This window comes from Trematomus bernacchii, unplaced genomic scaffold (assembly GCF_902827165.1).
Source record: "Trematomus bernacchii unplaced genomic scaffold, fTreBer1.1, whole genome shotgun sequence".
NCBI lineage: Eukaryota > Metazoa > Chordata > Actinopteri > Perciformes > Nototheniidae > Trematomus > Trematomus bernacchii.
In genome coordinates this window covers 11,866,754-11,891,333 of record NW_022987698.1, presented here as the reverse complement: position 1 = coordinate 11,891,333, position 24,580 = coordinate 11,866,754, and the positions used below count along the sequence as shown (strand labels likewise).

The 24,580-nt window shown below is 41.0% G+C and overlaps 1 protein-coding gene across 1 annotated transcript; it reads left to right on the top strand.

Annotated features, from left to right (window-relative positions):
- The first annotated feature begins 298 nt into the window (after window positions 1-298).
- si:ch211-286o17.1 (hematopoietic progenitor cell antigen CD34) lies at window positions 299-23,094 on the top strand. The gene is made up of 8 exons (XM_034139434.1): window positions 299-477; window positions 11,457-11,564; window positions 12,110-12,366; window positions 17,845-17,937; window positions 19,230-19,350; window positions 19,471-19,523; window positions 20,389-20,538; window positions 21,509-23,094. Exons 1-8 carry the CDS (start codon window positions 393-395, stop codon window positions 21,695-21,697), a joined length of 1,056 nt encoding a protein of 351 aa, XP_033995325.1. The 5' UTR covers window positions 299-392; the 3' UTR covers window positions 21,698-23,094.
- Window positions 23,095-24,580: the final 1,486 nt, after the last annotated feature.

Sequence of the window (24,580 nt, the reverse complement as noted above, 5' to 3'; positions counted from 1 at the left end):
ACTCAAGCCCTCGAGCCGCTTATTTAAGATATATATATGTATATAAGTGTAAACATTGATAGGTATTCAAAGAATGCTGGGCATAGTTTTTTTAAATACTCAACATCCCAACAGGACCCAGTTCTCCTCCCTCCCTCCATCCGCCTTCAGGGGTGGGGGCACAGAGGAAGGGTTAAAGTAACCAGTGGAAGACGGGGTGTAGGGCTGGGCCTCGGTAAGAGAGGAGAAGGGGGGGGCTATATAAAAACTGACAGAACACAAGTGGTGCTTTATTCACACTGTCCCGCTCTGGGTAAGAGGAAACCCCTAACTGCTCCAGCTCAACCAACTCAACCTTTTTCTCCCTCCCTTTTCGCTCACACCCTTCGGACGTGTGCACGCTTGGGACAAGAATGGCAGCATCATCCGTACAGAAAACAAACAGGCCACTCAAAATGTTGCCGTTTGCATTGCTTCTCATCGCCTCCTTCTTAAATGGTGAGTAGTAAAAACATGCTTCATGAATGAGGGTATACTTCTCTTGCCATCCTTAGGGAGGGGGGGGGGGGCCAGGAGGGGTGGGGTCGGGGGTGGAGGAGTGTTTGAATTGTCTTTGAGTTGAAACCAGGTTTTAACCCTACAACTCTTTTACTCTCTGGAATCTTTTTATGTGCTTAAAACAGATCTATAACTGGTATTCCTTTTTGAAACAGTTTTAAATATACCTCCTCCTTCAAGATGCAGTCAGAAAACATTACTTTGGAGAACCTTAGCAAACAAAGGGAATATTTTAGAGAGGTTTGAAATGTGTGGAGGCATTAAGTATGAAATTATGATAATAGATTTCCAGATCTCTATTCTGAAATTATACATTCACAAAATAGAGCCGTTTATCTCATGAATTTACTTTTTTTAATCTTTTATTATTCCGATTCAAACTATTTTTGAACCTATGGCGCTATGTTTGCTATTTCATTGAGCGGATTCCCACGATCTTGAAGGACTTTGAAAAATGTTTGTATATATATTTAGCTGTGGAACGCGAGATCAGTTGAAGTGTGCGTGAGAAAAGGGTGTGGAGTATGGTCGTTAATGTGCGTTTCGAATGTGGCCGTGCTGATATAGTGGGAGCTTTATTGAGGCATCAGGGACGACTGTGGCTGTTCAACTATGTATAGAGACATGCGGCTCACATGGCTGAGCTCTATATACAGCAAGAAGGGCTCATCTGGAATGGAACAACTCCATCCATCAGCTGTATTAAAACTATCAACAACTTCCTACTATCTCATCTTTCTTAACCAATCAGAAGGGTGGGACAACAATCTAATTCAGGTTTTGTTTCTGATATTGTAATTGTAAGATTTGCTTTTTTTTTCAAAGTGTAGGATATTTAGCCTTACTTGAGTTTTTTTTCAGTAGTTCAACGCAAGAACATTTCAAAAAACGTATACGAGAGTAAACCAAGACCATAAAACAAAGAGCACATTCTTTTTCAAATGTAAAACGTATTGCCTGTACTTGCTTAAGCATTACGATGTAGATATATACAGACTCCTGGCAGGCAAATAACTAGGAGATGTATCATGTGGTGAATACAAATATCTGTGAAACTTTTTAGACGGATGATTGTTCCATCCTTCAATAGCCATTGGACTTGGCTCGGGCCAAGTCCAATCAAAATAGACACAGAGAAAGACCAAGATGTCAAAAGAATTGCGCTGAGAACAAACTAAAGCTTTACTATCATCTGGAGTGCTCTGTGTTGTGGCTGGGAATGAACCCCGCGCTGAATAGCTTAATTCAAACCTCCTGTCTTGTTCATGGGATATAGTTTATGGGAATGAGATAATCAGCAATGAAAGACATCTGCATCGAAAAATTGCCTGGCCATAATTGTAACTTATAGTTTCTGAACCAGAGAAGAAAAAAGCTCTTTACAAACACTACAATGTTTAGCTTTTGAAAATAACCCCGGGTTGCTAAAACATAGCAATGTGTTACAGACCGCAGTTGGACCTTGTGCCTTTCATCAAGACAAATATACAGCAGATATTGGAGAGCAAAAACAAAAGGAGAACAGTAATGTTTAACTCTGTTTCAACTACAGGATAAACCACCTGTCTCCTCTCTGACAGAAATCCCTCTTGCAGTATTATTTTGTAAACCCAGGGGAGGGGAGCGGGGCCGAGTTACGCAAGTAGAGGAAAGATGGGCTTACTGTACAACTTTGCTGTGATGAAGTCAGAGCGGATTCACAGATGTTAGTGAGTGTAACCGTTACCCAGACAACGTGGAGGTGGGTTATTGTAACAGAGGCTAGATGATCAAAGACTCTGGGGGAAACCCTTTGTGAGAATGTTAGGGAGATTTCTTTTAGGAAAGCAGTAAAATGGTTAGGTGAAGCACTGAAGAGGGAGTTAAAGACTCCTTTGTTTTTGATCAGTTTGCAAAAATTACATTTCTAAAACTGCACTTAAACACAATTGTCATAATACAGTTTCAGCTCAGTCTGTGAAGTGGTTTTTAGGAGGCTCTGTAGTTAACAAACCCTGCCCAATTCCTCTGCCAACCCAAGAGCATGTAATTATGTAAATCATTGTTTGTGCTGTACCCATTGAATGGATGCACCAAAGAATCACAGAAACAATGTCAACAACAGACTGTTCTGTCCTCTCATGAAGAAAGTGGCACAGAGCGGGCCAAGTCAAATCCAAATGTCAAGTGAGTCAGTGGTGGCAAGTAGACGCCTGGACACACACCACACACACACATAAGATCCTAGTGTACTTGGGATAGTGTTTTTGATCCACGCCTAATAGGAGGAAAGCTGCTTTTCCACTTAACAGCTCTGTCTTTGATCTTGTTCCAGACTATTTACAATGTGTGTATTCTTATACAATAAGCGTTGACATGCAAAACAAGCTTCTTCATCAAACAACTAGGTGCCGTTATGTGCCAAGGGAACGCATACGGCAAAACGCATAGGATTAATGCAAACGCAATCGTCAAAAAGCTTCCGTCCACACGCAATATACACCGGATAGTGTCTGTTCACAAGAGACAGCTCCGTTTAGATCCAACCGCTGGAAAAGCTGCAGTACATATGCCGAACCTGTACGTGGCACTGTAACTTCCTCCACAAAAGCAGCAACTTCCTCCACAAAAGCAGCGAAGAAGAATGGTTGTCATGGCTGCACTTCTGTTTATTCTCCGCGGTGGGGGCCGAGGGAACCGGGCAGAGTTTTTCGCCGGTCAACGTGTGTTAAAGTTTAAATCTTCCGGACAAAATTATAAAAGTACCGGTCAAAGGTCTTCTCTTTGTTATTTATTGAGCTTTAAAACAAATGAATAACGACGATATAATGATATATAATCATAAAATACACGGAGCCTGTCTCTTTTTCCTCTCTTCTGACAGTGTCTGTCTCATGCAGCAGCTGATCCAGTAATGAGTGACCCGACAGTAAAAATAAACATTTATAACTAGTTTAGGTAGTTTGAGAGGTAATTAAAATAGCTAAGGGTGATGATCTGACTTGAAGTGTGTGTTTTGCTCCTCCCGCTGCATCACAGCGGGAGGAGCTGCGTGTCTCCATCCTGTCAGATTAGACTTCACTCGCGTTTATGTCCATATCGAGATAAAGATAAATAATCTGAATTCAGTGTGCAGTGCACTTTTGCGGGGGTGAGGCAGGTTTGTGGGGGGAGGCAGGGCTATTGCGTCATCATTATCACAAAATGATCGTATAGAGGCGATCACACGGAGCCGTTGGACCCCCCAGAGCGCTCCGTTCCCAGATCTATCCACCTTTGGACCCGTTGTCGTTTGCGGGGTCCGTTTCTATCGTTTCGGTACGGCGTCGTGTGGCAAAAAGGGCTATACGCAAGAGAAATATGCGGATACAACCCGTTTTCGTTCCCGTGGGGCTTGGGCCTTAATCAGGGAATCAGATACATGGAAGGGAAGTCAGAGCCTGAGTATCAGATGGCAACACGTCCTGTAAAAAAACTAAATGAAACTTGTGAGCGAACAAATGTGCACTCCAGTTTGGCGCCTTTCACTACCACCCCTAAATGTGTGTGCAAGTAAGTAAGGTATATTTCTTTGTAAGATATAGTATGCCTGAAAATCTCTCTGGACAAAATCAATGTTGAGCCTCTGAGCTATTGACGCCCAGATCTGCAACAGGATCCCTAACAGTCTACCTGCACACACTCAAACCAGACAGGCTCATTCAAGGTAATGCACGAGGCAGTGAAACTTTGTGGGGCAAATGTGACACGGTGTGTGTGTGTGTGTGTGTGTGTGTGTGTGTGTGTGTGTGTGTGTGTGTGTGTGTGTGTGTGTGTGTGTGTGTGTGTGTGTGTGTGTGTGTGTGTGTGTGTGTGTGTGTGTGTGTGTGTGTGTGTGTGTGTGTGTGTGTGTGTGTGTGTTAGGAGGAGGAGGGGGGGGTGATATAATGCTCCCAATTGAAAGCAGATGTCATGTTTCCTGATTGTGGTCCCTCAGAAACAGGCATCATGCTTTCGATAAGGGGGCTGCCGTGGCCTCAGGGTGGGGTGGGCTGAAAGCTGCAGCTGGGCAGCGTTGGCTGAAGTAAGTGCTGCTTCAACAGGCCTGATTGAAACCATGAGATCCAGTTGCTTTTCAGCCAAGAGGGAAGAATGGGCAGGGTTCTGCTATTAATCGCTGTGACAGGAACGACAGGGGAGGGGGGGGGTGCGCTGTGGGGGGGGTCAAAATAGTGGGGTCAGCGGTCTGTTGTTTCAAAGAGGATAGAGTTGCAGAGCATGTTTAACCCTGAGGGATGTAGCTCCAATGTCACATTCTTCAGCACGCTCTTACCTCGCAAATTTAGATTCTTCAAGATATGACTTCAGATATTTAAATCAGGAAAGTAATTTTATAAGGGAACAATCTAAATGGATGATGCTTTGAGGGAACCCCTTATTGGAAAAAAAATAGTTTTGTTATTTTATTTTTCAAAATATAAACATCTGATTAACTGCTGGAGCTTCGATTGAAAGAAAGTGAACCATATTAAGCTTTTTCTGTCCTTTCTTAGAGTAAGTTTTAACATTAAGAAGATAACATAGGACTATATTGCAGGATAATTATAAGAGGCCAGACAATCTCTAAATAAAACGGGTATTAAAGACTGATTATTTCACTTACTGTTTTGTCGCCACCCTCAGTTCTACTTTGAAAATCCATGTGGAGAGTGCTGGAGGGCTGGGGTGGGGGGGGGGGGGGGGGGGGGTGTGAGCTCTTGGATCAAATGTCTATCCAATAGATGCCAGAGTGACGTCAGGGAACCTCTGCAGAGGTGCTCTGACATTACAAAGTTGAGCCAGGTCCAGAGGCAGCAGCAGAAAGAAAATTACACTTAATGGCCGTTAAATTAGGAACCTTTCGCAATTTCTGAACATTCAATTCCCAGATAAGGTCCAATAAAAGGATTCAAATTATGTGCTGTTCATGCTGCCCCTTCCCACAGACCCCACTCAATCAATACTCTGGAAGAAACTCGTACATAAAGTACACAAAAGGAACATTTGCAGGACATGAAACGCCGAGAGAGGAAAAGAGGAGGCGAAGTGTTCTAAGAGTGTTTATAGAAGATGTCTGGCTAGAGACACACTCAGTCAAAATATTTAGGGAACCTACATTTAGCCTAAAAAGCTGAAAAATAGGTGTTGTCACTAGTCAGAGCTGCAAACTTTATTTATGAATAGAAAAACCATTGATAAATGATATGATATTCGGGTTGGATCGTCATTTTTCAACAGTGATAACTATTGCATACAACATATGGCAGCAACTTTGACAGGGTGGTCCACTAACGTGCGCTGACCATTATATCCTCACCATGCCCCATTACACAGCACAGGATTCTCCCCAACAGAAGCAGAGAGAGCCTGGGGGCCCAAAGGTGGAAGGCCATATTTTTGGGGTTTAACTGGGACTGTGGGCCAAAGCCATGGGAGGGTCTACCCATTCAAAACATCCAACAGCTTGTGCATGTCTCAGATAGAAGACACACGAGAGAGGTTGCACAGTTACAGATGTACAGTGGTTGCAGATGTATGCGCACATTGGGAAGATGGCGTGCAAAGTTGCGCAACATGGGGAAATTACTGTACATATTCATGAAAATCTGTGGTTAATTAAACAATCCCCCTCTTTGAGATTATACTACAATGTTTTAAAACATGTGCCTTTAACTTTTCTCTGGAAACAAACTCAGAACGTTGGTTGAAATAGTTGTATATTTTGGTATCACATAAAAACGTTTAGTTTTAGAAGCATTAAACTTAATGTGAAATACTTTCTGTCCATAAAAGAAGCAAGAAGAAATTCATGTAAAAAGCGGTTTAAGAGGTTATGCTAATAAGACATTTGACATGTGAAAAATGTGTTGTAGCCATGAGAAGCAAGCTGCATAGACTAAACACAGGTGAAGCTTTCGGGGTTCATTGTAGGGAAGTAGTTGTTGCCATATGTCTCTAGGCATGTTGCTTTACATTAAACATTTTGGAGGTGCGAGGACTGAAGCCTACGCCTCACCTCGATGGATGCCTGGGATTAGCTGTGCGTGACTAGGAGAGGGCGCGCAGACTGAGGGAGAGTCGGGAGGGTGGAGGGCGTTGAGCTGCAGGCTTGTCTTCTTCCAAGCCTGCCACATTTTTCCATCCGGAGTCCCAAGAGATGGGGGGGGGCTGTGGGGTGAAGCATTTCAAGACCGCAGCCGTCATTCACAGCAATCTAGTGGGAAAATCTCCAAGAGAGCAATGAAGTCAGGGCCGGGCTGTATGACATATGGAGTCAGGGCCGATTAGGTTTGCCGTGTTTGTGCGCTGATAGCAAGACTCACGAATGATGACTGATTTCTTGGACGCTTTCTGACATTACACACAAAGAAGGAATAGAAGTCAAGTCTGTTTGTTGTGCAAGGGTCAGGGGGGTGTGAGCTGATATGGTACAGTATGTTTCAGTGGAATGGTTTCAGTAGAATCAGTGATTCATCACCTTTAGCTGTGGCTATTGTTGAGTGTGCAAGAGGATGGTAGTGGGGAAGTGAGATGGTGATGGGTTACACTGACAGGAAGTGTGCTGAGCTGGGCAGCAAAAAACACCAAGACACCTCTGTGTTAATAACAACAAAGTTAGAGGTCAAGGCTTCAATTTCATTCAAAAGAAACCAGTAAACTGATTGCAGTTCCCCTTGTCTTCATAAACACTAAAACATCATTAGAAAAGTAGCAGAACGTCATGGTTGTTGTGCAACAAGCCATGAAAAACAAATCTAGAGTTGGACTGAAATTGCCTGAATAAAAGCAAGACTGGAAGCTTTCAAGTCTAGAAGAAAAACAAAACAATAAAAGGGCGGTGACTCAGATCTTACCGCTTCTGCACATGTTGGTCATAAGTGGCAATTATATGCAGCGGTTTCATTCCATCTGAGCTCTGGTGTGTCAGGCAAGTGTCTGTCTGTAATGAGTGATGAATGCTGAGAATGTTTACTGGCTGTGTAGCAACAAAAAGACAAATGGTGTTATTGTGTCTGAAGACAAATAAGGATGTTTTGCTTCATGAAAATGAAGCAGCCCAGTTTTACAAGAGTGCTTGAGATGCCATGACATAATAAGCTAAATACTTGGGAAACGGTGATCTTTTACAGTTTGGATTAGAAAAATCCTATTCTTTCTAAAAATCCTATTCTAACAGGTTATACAAACAGGGAAATTGTGTTCAATAATGCCAGTTTGATTTTGGTTCTCTCCATTTTTAAAGGAAATGTGAATTCATTTCCTCTCACTCACCACAGCATCTCCCCAAAATCCCATCAGAGACTCCCTAAAACCCTAAACTGTAACTGAAAACTAAACATAGCCATCAGCATCGATCTTGAGGCTTTATTATTTTACAACAACACTGACATAGCTTTACTCCCCATGCTGCTACAAATCACCTGATGACAGAAAGTGATCACAGAGCTGAAACAACACATTTCAGCCTCTGCACTCTAACACTCCTGTGTGTCACATTTGTATGGAAAACCCTGATTTATGCAAGACCATGTCACCCATTCTGAACCCCATCCTTTCCGGTAACATAAACAGATAGACCACACAGGGACGGTGAGGGATGGCAGCTGTAGGCTACAGGCTGCAGACTCCAGGTCTAATGGACAGACTTAACAAGGTTAGGGAGTCCTTGACCTGTCGCTGGTCCACACCCACGCTAATGCTCCTAATGGTAAACTGGAGTCGGGGAGGATTGTGGGACGAGGCAACATTCAGACTCCATAGTGAAACCTGACCATGTGTACCACAAAGCTTTCTGGGCCTTTTATTGTGGGCTTGACAAGGGCAAGAAAGTAAAAACTGCCTTAAAGGTCAGTGGCTCTGATGCATTTTCTCATTTATTTGAACCAGTTACAAATTGTAGACTTACTTCCCCTGTTAGACACAGTATGACAGACAGCTGCAGTGGACAGTTGCCGGCACTAAAGCATGCCAAAAGACCTCCTGGGAGATTATACTGCCCCATGTGCTAGCACGGCACACACACTGTTTACTATGTGCTGGTGGCACCTGCCTGTCACAATGATTTATCTGAGGAAGTCAGTGGACTTGTGTCACAGTGCCACCACTGTGTGAATGTGTGTGCCTCAAGTGTGAACATCTCAAGTACTGACTAGAGACAAGCGTAAGGAGACTATAGGGTGTATCAGAGGTATAAAAAAAAAGAAGCTATATTGTACAAGGAAGGCGCAAGAGGATGAAAAACATGCTTTGTTATGGTGTAAAATTGTTTAAATAAGTTGTAATTTAACACAAGAGGCAAGCAGTCAAGGAAATATAATTTGGAAAACACTAAAAATGCTAATCTGTTCTACATTTCAAACTATTAAAATCTGTGTTTCAGTTTACCTCTAATGTACAGTACATGGTGGAAATATCTTACACGGAATGATTATAAATAAACATATTTTAATCCATTTTTTTAAAGTCACTACACAAAGATCTTGATCAGATCAGCTATATTTGCTAGGAAAGTGTGTGCACATAAAAGGAATTTGAAGTGTGCTCTTTTGTTAACATAAAAATACTTGCACAGAAAAAGACACAACGGCTAAAAACCAGGACAGTATTGTAAACAAAGTATGAATGGCAGTAAGATTTATTACAACAGGGGGCAGCAAACTTGGATTAATAACATGAAATCAATCACAAACTCAATCTGGCAGCCAGTGCAGGAAACATGGTAATGAGATCTGCAGAGGTAAGGCATTATGGGAATGTTTTGAGAGTGAGGTAATGTTGTTGTTCATAGACAGAGAGAGGGAAATCTGGGTAAAAGAAAAGCATGCTGGGTATTCTGGTTTGACTCTTGGATCCTACACTTGCAATTTGACCTGTGGAAATCAGAGCGATAAAGACTCAGCTCATTAGCTCAGCGGCTGCAGGGTGTGGTGGCACATTTTAATAATTTGCACAGAGAATGAAAATGTGCCCTGGAAGTTATCCAGCGTATTAAAAACTTTGCAAGTTGAAGTAATTTACAGCTGAGAGAACCTGACTAGAAATACCCTATCACGACTTTGATTTAGTGTTGCAATTTATCAAGGACTCTCACCAGAGTCATACGGATCCCTGACAAATGGAAAATATATATGTATATAAAGGCATATTACATCATTCAAAAAAATTGGAAAAAGTTACGTTTTCAATGGAATCATTACCTGGCACCTTCCAGCGGCACATTCAACTGGAAAACAAGAATACTCAAATTAATATATTTCAGCAACTTATTTAGTTTATCTCATTCTTGCCTACCGTAAATTAAGGCCCCGCTCACACGGGACCGTTTGCGTTTATGCACAGTATGCGTATTCAAAAAAGTCTTCCGTTCACATGCATTTGTTTCATTTAACGTGTCTGTTTAAACGAGGCCGCTGGAAACGCTGTAGTACATATGCTGGGACTGTAAGTGGCGCTGTAACTTCCGCCAAAATACACCAAAAGCCGCGAAGAAGAGCAGCCTGGAGCAGCCCCGCAGCAATGTTGCCATGGCTACCCTTCTGTTTAAGCCCTGAAACTGAAACTGAAAGAAACTGAAAGAAACCGAATCTGTTGTTGCTGATGGTTGTGGTAGAGGAGCTGTATATTTTTGCACTAATATCTGTAGCATGGTCAGTAGCAGTAGCACTAGCAGTAGCTACTGACAGGAGGAAGTCAGTGTGTGTGGCGATTGCTGGTATTCAGCGGGATATAGTCATTTCCTCAGCATATGGATAAATGCAACGGGGAAGTTAACTGAAAGAAACCAAGAAGCACGTCTCTGTGGATATTGCATCGAGAGGACGGCTCAGAAAGAGAGATATTCTCTACAAACACCGGGTGAGATGCACCTTTGTCAATATAATGGATCAATGCATGAAATCTGACTCTGTTTATTTTGTTTAAGGAGTATATTGGGCGTTAACAATTCTGGTTTGCCTTTTATAATATTATTTCATTCAAGAACCCCTTGTGCGTTTAATTAACACAGCTATTTTTGATGGTTGCTACAGCAGTGAGCAGGAGAGGTGCTATTTTTTTTTTTTTTTCGCTATTTTTTCAGGAAATATTCATATAGAGGTGATTACACGGACTCGGTTGACCCCCCAGAGCGTTTCGTTTGCAAATCTATCCACCTTGGGACCCGTTATCGTTTGTGGGGTCAGTTTCTATCGGCCTCGTGTAAATAATAGGGCTATACGCACGCGAAACTATGCAGATACAAGCAGTTTTCTCCTCGTGTAAACGGCGCCTAAGTCACTGTTACCACAGGATCTTTTAAAAAACCTCAGGGTGAGAACGATTCAATTTCAAAGTGACTTCATGATGTGATCCGTGGTTCTGAGCAGATCTGTTATCTACTGCAATAAGATCTTTGACCTAATCTACATCATTACATCATTGTAGAGCCTCGAGGGACTGAAATCTTGATGGGAGCACACCAAAGAGCATGAGCTCATGCATTAGAAGATAATTGATGTTACAATAGCACACTGGTGAAAACTACCAACCACCTAAGCTCTGAGCTAGTACCTCACATAACAACTTTATCATATTATGGCAGCAGAACGTTGAAGTGGAATTACACCTTCTGAGAAGCTGGACTTGAGTAGCTGGTAATACAAAATGGAAAAGTACGCTCACCAGCAGCAGCAAGTGCTCCAAGCGGAGAAATTAGAGCTCACCATTAGACTTGCACCAGTGATAATGAGATCTCACTCTGGAACATGTGAGCTAGCTGTCTGCAAATTACTCACATCCTTTTCCAAGATGTCTGGACTCTGAATTGAAAAAGTCTTGCCACGATTTAAAAGACCAATATGCTACTTGATGTTAAATACAATTGTAAATATGCTACTGTGTTTTTTCAAACAATGTGACATCAAGCTTTCTTTTTGATTTGACAGGAGGAGTCACAGCACAGGATCCAGACGTTGTAACAGGGACGGCGGCGCCTGTGTTATCAATGGAGTTCGTACGAGGAGACAGGGATCCAATGACATCAGAAGCTACTGGTAAGAAACACTGACCATAATTATTCATAGAAATACTGTGTATGTTTTCTCTATAGATTGATTTGTCAGCTCGAAAGAAGAACATTGGAAGAACATCAACCTATTTCGCTTGCACACTATAGAAAAAAATTAAGTCAATAAAAATATAGTTTGACAGTCAATCCATGTGTGTGCTGCTATAAAATCGATTCATTATATCCTTAGACCTTCCTCTGTAAACACAGCCATCAGTCTCTGCCAATAGGCAAACGCTTACCAACACTACAGTTTATGCTTTGATGATGTGTAAAATAAATAAAAAGATAAGAAAGAAATTCTAAAAACATGTTCTAGAACTGTTTTGTCAAAGCCTGATCGATTTAAACCCTTCAAGTTGCGGTCTGGAATATATCAACGTGTACGTTTATTGCAGGCCCCAGGTTGCATGAGTAGTTGGTTGCTTATTAGTTTATTATCATGTTTCACTTATTGTACATCACCTGTACAAAAACCTCTGAAATGCCACGAATCATTAATTAACATCTTAAGTGGATTTATTTTTTCAGAGTCAGGGGATCCACAGGTCCAGGTTTTCCCTAGTCTATCTCCAGTGAGTGAAGCGACTACGCCAGCAGCAGCAACACCGGCAGCTACACCAGAAGCCATCGACAGTAACGACAGCAGCCATGTAGATACAGATAAGTCAACAGACGATACACCGGAGTTTACGGTTGAGGAACATACTGAGACGCCCAAAACTGAGGAACCAGAGACCCCAGCACATGTGCCTGCCAGAGGGGACGGCCCCGACAATGTACCACAGGTAAGACAAAGAAGTCCTTTCAAATCCCTCAGTCTGTCATAAAGTTATTTAGATATTAAGTCCCTGGTTTGTAATATTCACTCTGGATATACAGTATGTACACAGAAACATGTCCTATGATAGTAACCAGTACAATCAAATACTAGTGCTATGTTGTCTATTTAGTCTTCACTATTATTACTTTGACATGATAGGGACACACTTTTTATGTATCACATTTTCAAATGTTTAAATGGCATTAGGGTTTTGGTTTCAATGGTCTGCAAAGGTTAAAATCCCAAAGTTCACGCCAGAGGGAGTTTCTCTCCCACACACTTCCCCCCCTGCCTAAAACGTCTTGATTAGGCGCATTCACACCGCAGTACTTTTCCCACTTTAGTTCCCATATAGTTCCGAAATGTTGCGTTCACACCAAAAAAATCCGGAACTAAAATTAGTTCATGAGAACCTTTTTACCCCCTTTTCCATCCCTGCTAGAGAGCAGGGACTTTCGTGGGAGAAAAAGGTTCCTATTTCTGATTGGCTGGGCGGATTGCAAACTACGCCCCGTAAAACTCCCAAAAAGTTTTTTGAAGCCGCCATTTTATTATCCTCGCATTAGCATTATTAGCATTATTAGCATTAGCATTAGCCCAGCGCACAAACGCAGAGAGACTGTCACTACCCGATAGGGCTGTGCGATTATGGCAAAAATCATAATCACGATTATTTTGGTCAATAATTGATATCACGATTATTAAAAACGATTATCCATTTACTTTGAAAACATCCATTTATTGAAAAATAAAATTGGAACAGTATGTTAACAGTTGATTACCCTGAACTTAAAGTATAATTCAACTGAAAAACCAATAAAAAAAAATATTAAAAAAAATAATAATTACATTTTTTTTTTTTTTTTTATAAAAAATAATAATCGTTTTATTTCGATTACGTTGTTTTCGTAATCGTTGCAAGCCAAAATCGTAATCGAGATTAAAATACGATTAATTGCACAGCCCTACTACCCGATCTGCACCCCTGCCCGATCTGCACTGCGCATGTGCGAGATGGTCCGCCATATTTGACAACTACATACGGCAACTCTAATAGGACACTTATTAGTGTGTGCTGATGTAGAAACTGCATGGTCTTATTTTTATCTTGGTTTTATGGAGATCATTAATAGACATGCACCCCTGCGTACATTTAGAGTAACAATCCTTGGTTTTCTGCTGAACTGTCCGGTCTCCTGCATGAGAGAAACAAGGCCTGGGCAAAGGCTAGGAAATCAGGCTCAGAGGTAGAATGGCTGTGTTTTAGGCAGCTAAGGAATAGCTTCACTTCACATGTCAAAAGTGCTAAGTCGAAGTACTATTTGTCAGTTACCACAGAAAACCTAAATAATCCTAGGAAATTTTGGAAAGCCATAAAATCGATATCCACCGGTGATATCCGTAATGAGCTACCTCCGTGCCTTACCACAGCATCTGGCTCTATATCGGACAGGGCCACCATGTTAAATTGCTTTAATAAGCATGTTGTGTCCTGTGGCTCTCTGTTTGATTCTGTGACTAACTCTGCTTCTGTGAACACCCCAATCCGTGACTCTGAACAATGTGGTCTGGAAAACCCTTTCAATTTTACTCCTTTTACTGTTAATGTTGTTCATGAAGCATTATCTAAGTTAGATCCTAAGAAACCGGCTGGCCCGGACAACGTAGAACCTTTCTTTTTAAAGATAGCTGCAGATTTTATTGCTCTCCACCTCTCACTTCTCTTTTTAACCTCTCCCTCAGCACAAATGCAATTCCAAAAGTATGGAAGTCAGCTTATGTCTTGCCTTTACTAAAAGGAGGGGAGGCAACTATTCTAAATAACTATAGGCCAATCTCGAAATTGTCAGTTCTGGCGAAGATGCTCGAACGCCTAGTGAGTGAACAGGTAAAGGAATTTCTATGTAAAAATGATATCCTGTCTAAACATCAGTCAGGCTTCAGAAAGCAACATAGCACCATCACTGCCACAATGAAAGTGGTGAATGACATTACGAGTATTTTAGTGCATTTGTGCAGCTCTGTTTATTGACCTTTCCAAAGCGTTTGATACCGTCGATCATCGCATCTTAAAGCAGAGGCTACTCAGTATTGGCATATCCAGCCATGCAGTGGGGTGGTTTGTGAACTACCTCTCTGAAAGGTCCCAATGTGTTCACTTTGATGGGCTGTCTTCTGAGTGGTTAAACATTGCTAATGGTGTTCCTCAAGGTTCTGTTTTAGGTCCACTATTATTCTCCATATATATCAACAGTTTAGGTGAAAATGTGGATGAAGCTACTTTACATTTTTATGCGGATGATACCGTGATGTACTGTGCAGGTCCCTCGATTAAGGAGGCTGGCGTTAAATTACAGGTTGTTTTTAACATTATTCAGACTCAGCTCTCTGAACTTAAGCTTCTTTTAAATGTTGATAAAACCAAGGTAATGCTTTTTTCAAAAGCTAAAAAGACACCAGAGCCTGTTTTAGATATTGTTACTATGCAAGGACAAGTACTAGAAGTGGTTACCTGTTATAAATACCTAGGTATCTGGCTTGATGATTGTCTTACTTTTAAACTTCATGTAAATAACCCGCTTAAAAAGCTGAGGGTTAGGCTAGGTTTCTTTTTCAGAAACAAGTCCTGTTTCTCACTTGAGGCCAGGAAAAGGCTAGTCACTGTGACCTTTTTACCTGTGGTGGACTATGGTGACTTGTTGTATATGAATGCACCTGCCCATTGCCTGAACAAGTTAGATGCCGCCTATCACAGCGCACTGATATTAGTCACAAATTGTAAAGCACTTACACATCACTGTACCCTGTATGCCAAGGCAGGTTTGCCATCACTTACTGTACGGAGGCTCAGTCATTGGTACACGTTTATTTATAAAGCTTTGTTGGGTAAACTCCCGTATTATATCTGCTCTCTGATAACACAGAGAGTTGCAAGCAGCTATTGTCTGAGATCGCATGATGTAGTATTGTTAGATGTGCCAAGAGCAAGGACTGTCTTAGGTAAGACAGCTTTTATGTGCGCAGCTCCACTTGCTTGGAACAATCTTCAGCAAGAATTGAAACTGAGCAATCTCATTCCTCTGCATGTTTTTAAAGCTAGGCTAAATGAAATGCTCGTTGATACAATGGGTACTTGTAAATGTCTATAACTATGTAAATGTATCCTGTAAATATAATGTATGATGTCCTTTATTGTTTTATGTTTCATGTGGAACCTATATGCTGCAGGCCTCCCTTGAAAAAGAGATCTATGATCTCAATGGGACCATCTGGTTAAATAAAGGTTTGAAATTAAATTAAATGAAACACTTGACACAGTGGCGTTTGGCAAAGCAGAAAAAGAACACTCAAAAAACCCGACAATATTAATCTGAACGAGAGAGATGAGTTATTGTTATTACAACGTGACTTCACTATTATTTAACAACTCCTTTTATTGGGTTCTTTTATTTTTATTTATTCTTTTATTGTACATTGTCAGAATAAGTGAGAAATGGATTTAACTTCTGTTAGACAGCTATCATACATACTGAAGAAATATTGACTGTGAATGTATGCAATATGTATGGCATTCATAATTTATATCTAATTACATTAATTGTGAATGTCCTTAATTTTATTGCAAATAAAATAAAATAACAAAAAAATGTTGTATAGATATTTGAGACGTTTATGACTCGCGCATGCATGATGCAAATCGGGCAGCCGTCTAGACGTCAAATGTCCTATTTGAGTTGCCATATGGAGTTGTCCAATATGGCGGACCATCTCGCAGCTGGGAGTTCCAGCAGCTTCTACTGAAGCCAGTCCCCAACTCCGGGGACTTCCGGCCGGGAACTTCGGGTGGCAGTATACGCCGTGAAGTTGTTTGCGGCCTGCCAGTAAACCCAAAGCAGAAGAAGAAGAAGTGACGTCAGCGGCTTCATTTGCCTAATCCTCCCCCAGGGACTTATTCCGGTGTGAACGCGATCTGTACTTAGTTCATGAGAACTCTTTAGTTCTCATGAACTAAGTTCTGATTAACCTTAGTGGGAAAAGTACTGCGGCGTGAAAGCGCCTAATGTAGTCCTTTGCGCTTCTATTGGCTAGTGTATGTGATAGGTTAAAGGGGACCTATCATGCAAAATGCACTTTTGTACGTCTTTTATACATGAATATGTGTCCCCGGTGTGTCAGGGAACTCACCAAGTGTCAGAAAACACAACCCTCTCTATTTTCCTCCATACCCAAATCTCTAAAAAAGGGGCTGCAACGGATCTGATAAAAACTGATCCAGATTTGAACACTTCACTGACGTCACAGAAGTGGCGCTACGGCTATTGGGCCAACTCTCCACCTATCAGGGGAATGTGGGGTTGGGCCACGGCCGGCCATTGCCGCTCGAAAGCGCTGGAGACGCTGTAGTACATATGCCAGGCCTGTAAGTGGCGCTGTAGTCTGCCACAAAAGCAGCGAAGAAGACTTCCCGCCCATAGTTACCATGGTTACCCTTCTGTTTATTCTCCGCTGTGGCTTTTCTTTCTCCCTCCCCGAGGCAAGCGTTTGCTCCCGCTGCTTTAATTCAATGCAATCCCTCCCCGTCGAGGCAAGCACTGTAATTCTCTCCGGTTAGTCCACCAGCAGATGACAAACACCCACCTCTCCGCCTCTTCCAAGGAACGAGGGGACCGTGCAGCAGAGTTTCAGTTTCAGTTTCTTTCGCCGGTCAAGATGTCCGTTAAAGTTTAAATCTTCCGGACAAAATTAGAAAAGTGCCGGTCAAAGGTCTTCTTTGTTATTTATTGAGCTTTAAAACAAATGAATAACGACTCTATAGGCCTATAATAATATAATAAAACCATAGACTGTATATATAAATTAAACACGGAGATCTTTTTTTCTCCCCCTCTTGACTTGATCAGAGTACGGCTCCCCTCTCCTGCAGGGGGGCGTGGTCAGCTGCAGCTCACAGAATCAGCCCCGTAGACAGCAAACAGCACATAGAGCGAAATGAGGCATGGCTAAAATGCATGATCTGTTTGGTATTTTGAAAACAGAAACGTATAAATATACCTTATATAGGTATGGCCCTACAATATATCATTTAAATATAGCATGATCGGTCCACTTTAAGGGCCAGGATCTCTAAGGGGTTGACCAATCACAACAGAGCCGGCCAGCGAACCAATCAGAGCAGTCTGGGCTCTGGTTTCCGACAGAGGGTGAAAAGAGGTGCTGCAGTATGAGAAAAATAAAGACCTTTTGAACATTAAAGCTTGTAGACATGTCACAGTAGAGGCACAAAATACAAATATGAACCTGAAAATGTGCAAAGGGCCCCTTTAAGGACTTATGGAAGTCATTTTGGTTGTGTCTCTGTCTGTTTGTATGAAATGTTTTTTTTCTCTTTCAATACTTAGAACAATGCTACATAAATACCATGTATTATTATTTCTATCTGCAGCCGGTGCCCAAGGAAGATGTTGTCTGTGTCAGCAAAGAGGCGGTCGAGGACAAAAACTCTGTCAGTCTAAAACTCAAGGCCGCCTCCAACTGTGTAAGTTCAGAAAGCACCTCCTTCTGTCTGTTTATGTATATATTTATACCTGCTCTTTACAGTAAAGGTGGTCTGTGCAGCAGAAATCTTACAGGGCCGTATGATCTTGGCGGGGTGCAAAATGTTCTTGCACATGCATGCTTCCACACATACCAATAAAGTACACAGAAGAAAGGAAAATAGTCTCTAGCTTGGTTTTGATGCCATTCTGAGTTGGCCATGAGCTTACTGAACATAAGCTCAGTAGGAATCTATTCCTTATTTATGACTGTTTCATCTCCATTTCCCATAAATCAGTGAAGCTGGAGAAAATCCAACATTTTTAACATAGTCTTCTTCTTTTGTCGGGTGGAAAGTCCAAGAGATTTCTTTTGCATGTTAGGCAGGGTATGGATTGAGCTGTGAGGGCAGAGGGAGGGGAGCACCATGGGTGGGCTCAGTGCTGCCGTAGAATATGTGATGTACAGAGGCCTGGCATCGCAGCGTGGAGGTGTTTATGTTCAGAAACACACATTCCTCAATTTCTCAGGATAACAGCCTTGAGTTGTACAGGAATCATGGCACTCATGTCGATGTCTGCAACCACTAGATGTGATTTCAGCTCATGGAGAAAATACATTATTTATCATTTAAACAATGTGTAAACAGCTGAAAACAGAATACACAATAGAGCGGCCCTTGGGTTCTTGGTCATAAACATCAAATATAAGCAGAGAAGTCATATTTGTTTTTAAGATATTGAAAGGACTGAAACGTTGAGTTATCCAATTTGGTATTTCTGATCCGAGACTGAGAAAGGATGATGGGGTTGTAAATAAAGCAGGTGTTGGTGATAACTCAAATCCAGCTGTTTCCTTAAGAAATCCAGCCGTTTCTGAGCTCTCTTTGCACAGAGATCAAATACAGAGCTTCCTATGATAAAGATTTCCAGGAAGAGGTCACTGTGTCCTACCCATAGCTGTGCATCTAACAATCTGATCTTGGATCAATGGCTCCTACAGTGCAGCAGATCCTGATGTTTGGATTGCAGATTATTATCAGGGAAAAGGTTGTGCACAGGGTCGTGATAGCCCTTATCGGATTAAAGACAAAAAAAGATGAGGAAACAGACAAAGAGGGATAAGAGGCGGAGTGGAGGATTCAAGGTGTTATTGTAGGCAGCTATTGAGATTTGGAGAGAGCTTATTATTTGGGATAACTGTTGAATTGTGCAATCTAGAAATTAATCATTTCAAATGTTGAAACGAAAAATGTTTCAATACTAATCAAATTTTATTTTGGTCTCCTCGCAGGAAGACACAAAAAAGAAGATTGAAAGTGTTCTGCAGGAGCTGTGTGGTGAAGACTGTAAGCTAGAGATCTACCAGGAGGACAACACAGACGAAATCATTGTATCTGGGAAATATGTTGAAGGTGAGTGACGTCCTGTGGTAGTGAATATGATACAAAAAGATAAACAAAGTACTCATCATAGAAAAAAAATGTAGTGACAGGAAAACACTAACAAACATATTTTCTTTGTATTATTTGCAGATGACGTTGCAGGCATGGCTGAGAAGTTCAACAATGACAACATCAAAGACATGGTACAGTACCATGTATATTTTGCTATAGAAATCCTATTTATCATGTCCTGATAGTACACTAGTATAGTAGTGGTGTGGCATTGTGAATTATTCAGATCATTCTGGAACTGCAGCGTCATGTATAAGCTGGTATTCAATGTCACATATCCAGCTAACATCACACCATGCAATATAAAGGGCCTTCAAAAAACACAATAACAAAGACATATCCACACGACTCAGCCACCGCAGATTTTCTGGTTGCCTAATAATCAAACTAGACAGGGGAATATACTGGGGAGAAGCAAAAACACTGGCTGAGTGTGAAGACTTAAATCCTCAAGCTGCCAGGCTGTCAGTTTGAGTGACAAACAAAAAGCCCACAAACAGACCATTTGTCAGCTGCAAAGCATTTTCTCTACTACCCTGGGAGCAATCTTGGGTTATGGGTGTGCCCGTCACACCCCTCTGCCTCTTTGCATTCCACATGCACTACATTTCAGTTTTTACTACACTTTAGACAGAATAAACCGTTGGTAATTTAGCAGTGTTTCAGCCAGTCTATAATGCCGTCCGCTCACCGGCATCTTTTTGTTTTGACACTTCTTTGAAGTAAGAGGAAATACTGCCAACTCTCTAGATACATCTTCGTAAACAAAGGCATGGAGTGGGGTTGTTTCCTTTATAGCTTTAAGACACGATAGATAACATTAACCGGATAATAAAAAGATTTCCTCTTGCTGGTATAACAATTACACAATGTACACCGCAACACCTTTTTGTGTATGTCATGTGTTCATGCGTGTCGGATACAGTTTGTACCTAGATAGGTTTCAAGGACTTGTTTGCAGACACAAACACATGACGTTCTTGTTTTTGTCCTCAGACGGATGTGGAGGAGGCTAGTCCTCGTTGGGGGAAGAGCTCTAAGCTGGTTCTGGTTTCCTTGCTGCTGGCTGGCCTGTTGCTGGCTGCTCTGCTGGTAGCCGGTTACTACCTCAAGACCCATCGCAAGAACTCTAAAGGAGTCAGACTGGTGAGTGGATTAATGGAGGTGTCACTGTTAATGCTTTCTGAGCCACAAATCTGTAGTTGTTTATACTTCGGGAATCATTAAAGTTGTCCAAGACATCATTGTTCATCATCTGGTTTAAGTTATTATACCAACCCGACTACCTTTAAAATAAATCCCACGTAGACATGTTCTTTCTATCCTGTATTGCCTTTGGTGCTTAAACTGTGTGGAGAATAACATCATGTGTGGCAATGACGCAATTACCTTTACCGACCTAAGCTTAAATAATTTGGCCACAAGATCCAGTTCACTTAGGAAATTGAACACCGTGACTGTGTACATATGGATTTTAGGTCAAACGTATGGTTATCCTCCGGTCAATTCCTCAAGGGAGGACATGCTTGACTCACATGTCACGTTAACTCAAAGCAGCATTGGTGCTTTATGCTTTTTTCTAATCCAAATCCCATTCCAGGGGGCAACAGATGGTTTTAGTTTTTACTAAAGCTCATGACATCACTTCTCAAAGCGTTTACATATGGGGACACACCCATACAGTATGACTGTTAGGATGAAAGAGATTGCTGAATTTCCTACGCTTGTTGTCTTATTTATTGAATAAGTGTCTGGCAATGGAATTAAATGTTATCCCCAATTTTCTTGCAGAAAGACAAAGCATATCCCCAAACTTTAAAAGGTTCAAGGGTTTGTTTCAGCTAGAACCAAAATGAAACAACAAACATGCATGCACATTGTTAACCACCCAGTAGTAAAACAAATTACCAAAATGCTTCTGAGTGCTCACAGATGAAACCATTAAACTTCATTAACAAAGAATGCATTTGTTAAACGCCCAAAACAACACATTTTCAACAACACCCTTTCTTGCTTTTTTTGGCATGTCTAAGTTGACAGTAAAACTAAACTTGTTGGTTTTAATGTGCATCTTTAACGTGTATAAGCTCTGATGGTCGTGTTTCTCTTTTCCTAGGCTGATACCTTCCAAGTGGATGAGGAGAACCAGGCTAACACCCTGGTGTCAGTGGCCCCTCTACCCCAGGAGCCTGTCGACAAGCCCACCACCAATGGGGAGTCTCCACCAGAAAATGGGACCAACCCCGGACCCACCACTAACGGACACTCTGCCACCCAGACCCCGGTGGCTGACACGGAGATGTGAATCTCGACACCCATGACATCCTGTTCTACCCATCACCCACCAGGACACACTACCCACAAGCCCCTCTGCTGCCTCAGAGACTGTCAACACTGACACAATTCAACAAGAATCCACCAATTACATTCACCTCCCCTCTTCCGCACTGCAAATCTCAAGACAATGATGACAACAATGATGAAGCTCATGACTATGATGACGATATTGACAATGCCTGTAATGTGAAAAGTTAGGGATCACTGGCCTTTGCTGGTGTCAAGAGGAGCCTACATACGCTGTGTTTGGGACTGAGGCTGCTCAGCAGGGAGCTGACTGGGATTTGTTAACTGCCCTGACTTCCATCTAGTTGTACAATCATTGTAGAAAACCCAAATAATGCCAAATATGTGCTGTTGATTCCCAACAAAGAAGGAGCCAATGCTCTATTGTGTTAATGCTCAAATGTGGTGCAATGAAACCAATGAAGCCAGGCAGTTGAATGAAGACCAGCTTTTGTACAGTTTTTAAAAAGGACTGATGCTCACTGCTGGATTGTTGTTTTTTGGATTTGTTCTTTTTCAGGAAATGATGTTTTCTTTTCCTTTCTATTTGCCTCGACCTTGTTAAGACCTTTAAAGTGTGACATGGGCAAAAAAGTGAAAGAAAAAACATAAATGTTCTATTTACTGAAAGTTTTCTATATTTTCTCACAGATTGTCAAACTGAAAAAGTGTTACAAATACAACTGCTATTTTTGTAAAAGGAATTTCTTGTTACCGTTCTTAACCATTCTTTAAGTATTAGCAATGTACAAAATAGATAAATGAGACGGCAAGCATATTCTTTGGTTTTAGTGATGATTAAATAATGCTACAAAGTTATTCATAACATGGAATTGTCAGCAGAAGGCTATTAGTATTTGCTTCAATGCTTTAACTGATAAGCATAATTAACAACATGACGTTTAATTGGTCCAAATTTAATTGGGAACGTTCGGAAAGTACATTTCTATTTTTGTGATATTGTGGTGATTTCATGATGACATTAGTGTACAGTTTTAGTTTTTCTATGACACATCGAAAGTTTACTCTCACTATTGTCTTTCTGAATGAGAAGGAGCAGCAGCATTTTGAAATTCAGAGAAAAAGGGAAAAACACAGAAAAACTAACTTTTAAAGAGTTTTAAAGTTGTGAAACTGATATATGAAACTGCCATTACATTGTGACACAACATAAAGCAGGTTCAGCATTCCCGAGTTAGACTTTATCTCCTTGTTGATATTAAACATCTGTGGTACACATTTTTTAGCTTCTCTATGGAACAACTGGCTGCTTTCGTAATGTACTGCATGTGTAAATAAGCCTGCTTTCTATGTTAGTATTACTTGTGCCTGACTCATAAACTGTGATTGTTGACAATATCTTTGTGGGTCGTCTTAAGTTTGATTCTGTGGAGCTTACTTGATTTTTGAACAGAAACATTTAAATGCATAAAACGATACATACATCAAAATTCCTCAACGCCAGGTCCAGTAAAATACATGTATATAAAATACATTTGTTCACATTATGAAATGTATAGCTCAGGAATGTACAGCATGAACAGTACTTCTGTATATCCAAGATATGTGGTGTCCTATGGTGCAGATACTTGGTATCTGTTGTCTACCATCTAAACATAGACGTATAGAAGAACTACATACTCATTATCCTTAACGACCAGTCAAACAGAATAAGTCCCTGGCTAATTTAATCTATTTACTATTCTAAAAACAATAGACAAACATCCCATCATGCAAAGCAGTAGGCTCCTGGTTGATTTGATAACTAAATTATGATTTATTACGAGCTAACACATTTTTATTTAATCTCCAAAGGAAATGGGCTTGGATTAAAATAGACATTTGAACTTGTCATTCCTAAAATGTAATTGATATGAAGCACAGATCAAAGACTATTATAGAAACACTGGAACAAGAAACCTTTATTTTCTCCCACGAACCAAAGGTTTAATTACGCATGGTTTTACAGTCATAGTTTCCATTGATATGAAAATCAGTCATTTGACTAATGCAGAGAAGTGAATAGCCCGAAGAACTGATGAGTGTAGTTTGAATGTTTATTATGAAAAAACAAACTTGGTATTCAAAACATACCATTAGCCAAATATGTGTCAGTCTAAAGAGCTCAATGTTCATACAACACTCTTTAAGGATTGGCAAATGGTAGTTATATTGTATATATAACGCATATATGGGTTTGCGCTTATGTAATGCTACAAAGTCAGTGACAAAGGAAGCTTTTAATAATACAAATATCAATATCAGAAACATTTAATAAGATCAGTATTAATCTATTTATTATGGGGCTACGTTTTGTCTAGTAGAGTGGCATAAAATATGCAACTTAACATGTAATGTTGTCTTTATTCCATTATCTAGCCTTAATGGGTATGACAGCTGTTTTGGAATGACATGACATTGTTCGCAAACAAATTCAAGGCAATCAAGACTTTCCATTAAGCCTATTGTATTCATTTGAATGCCCTTCATTTGTATCAGTACCTGTATCACCTGGGTATTTTCATAACAGCCTAGAATGCACTGTGATTGGGTGCTTGTTGCTCCTTCCAGTGTACTTAAGACCCTTGACAAGAGATAACTTCACAGACTGGAACATCAACTCAATATGGAGCAAAGTGCACTCAGGCTTCTCATCCTTGCAAGTCTTTTCAAGTTGGACCTCTGTGGGTGGAAGTATGTCGATGTAAAGATGACATGGTCAGAGGCCACACAATACTGCAAAGATCATTATATCTATCCGTCTTCAATCTGCAACCAGGTGCAACATGATCAACTTATGGCGAAACATCAAACTTACATGCGTAAATATGCGTGGATCGTATCC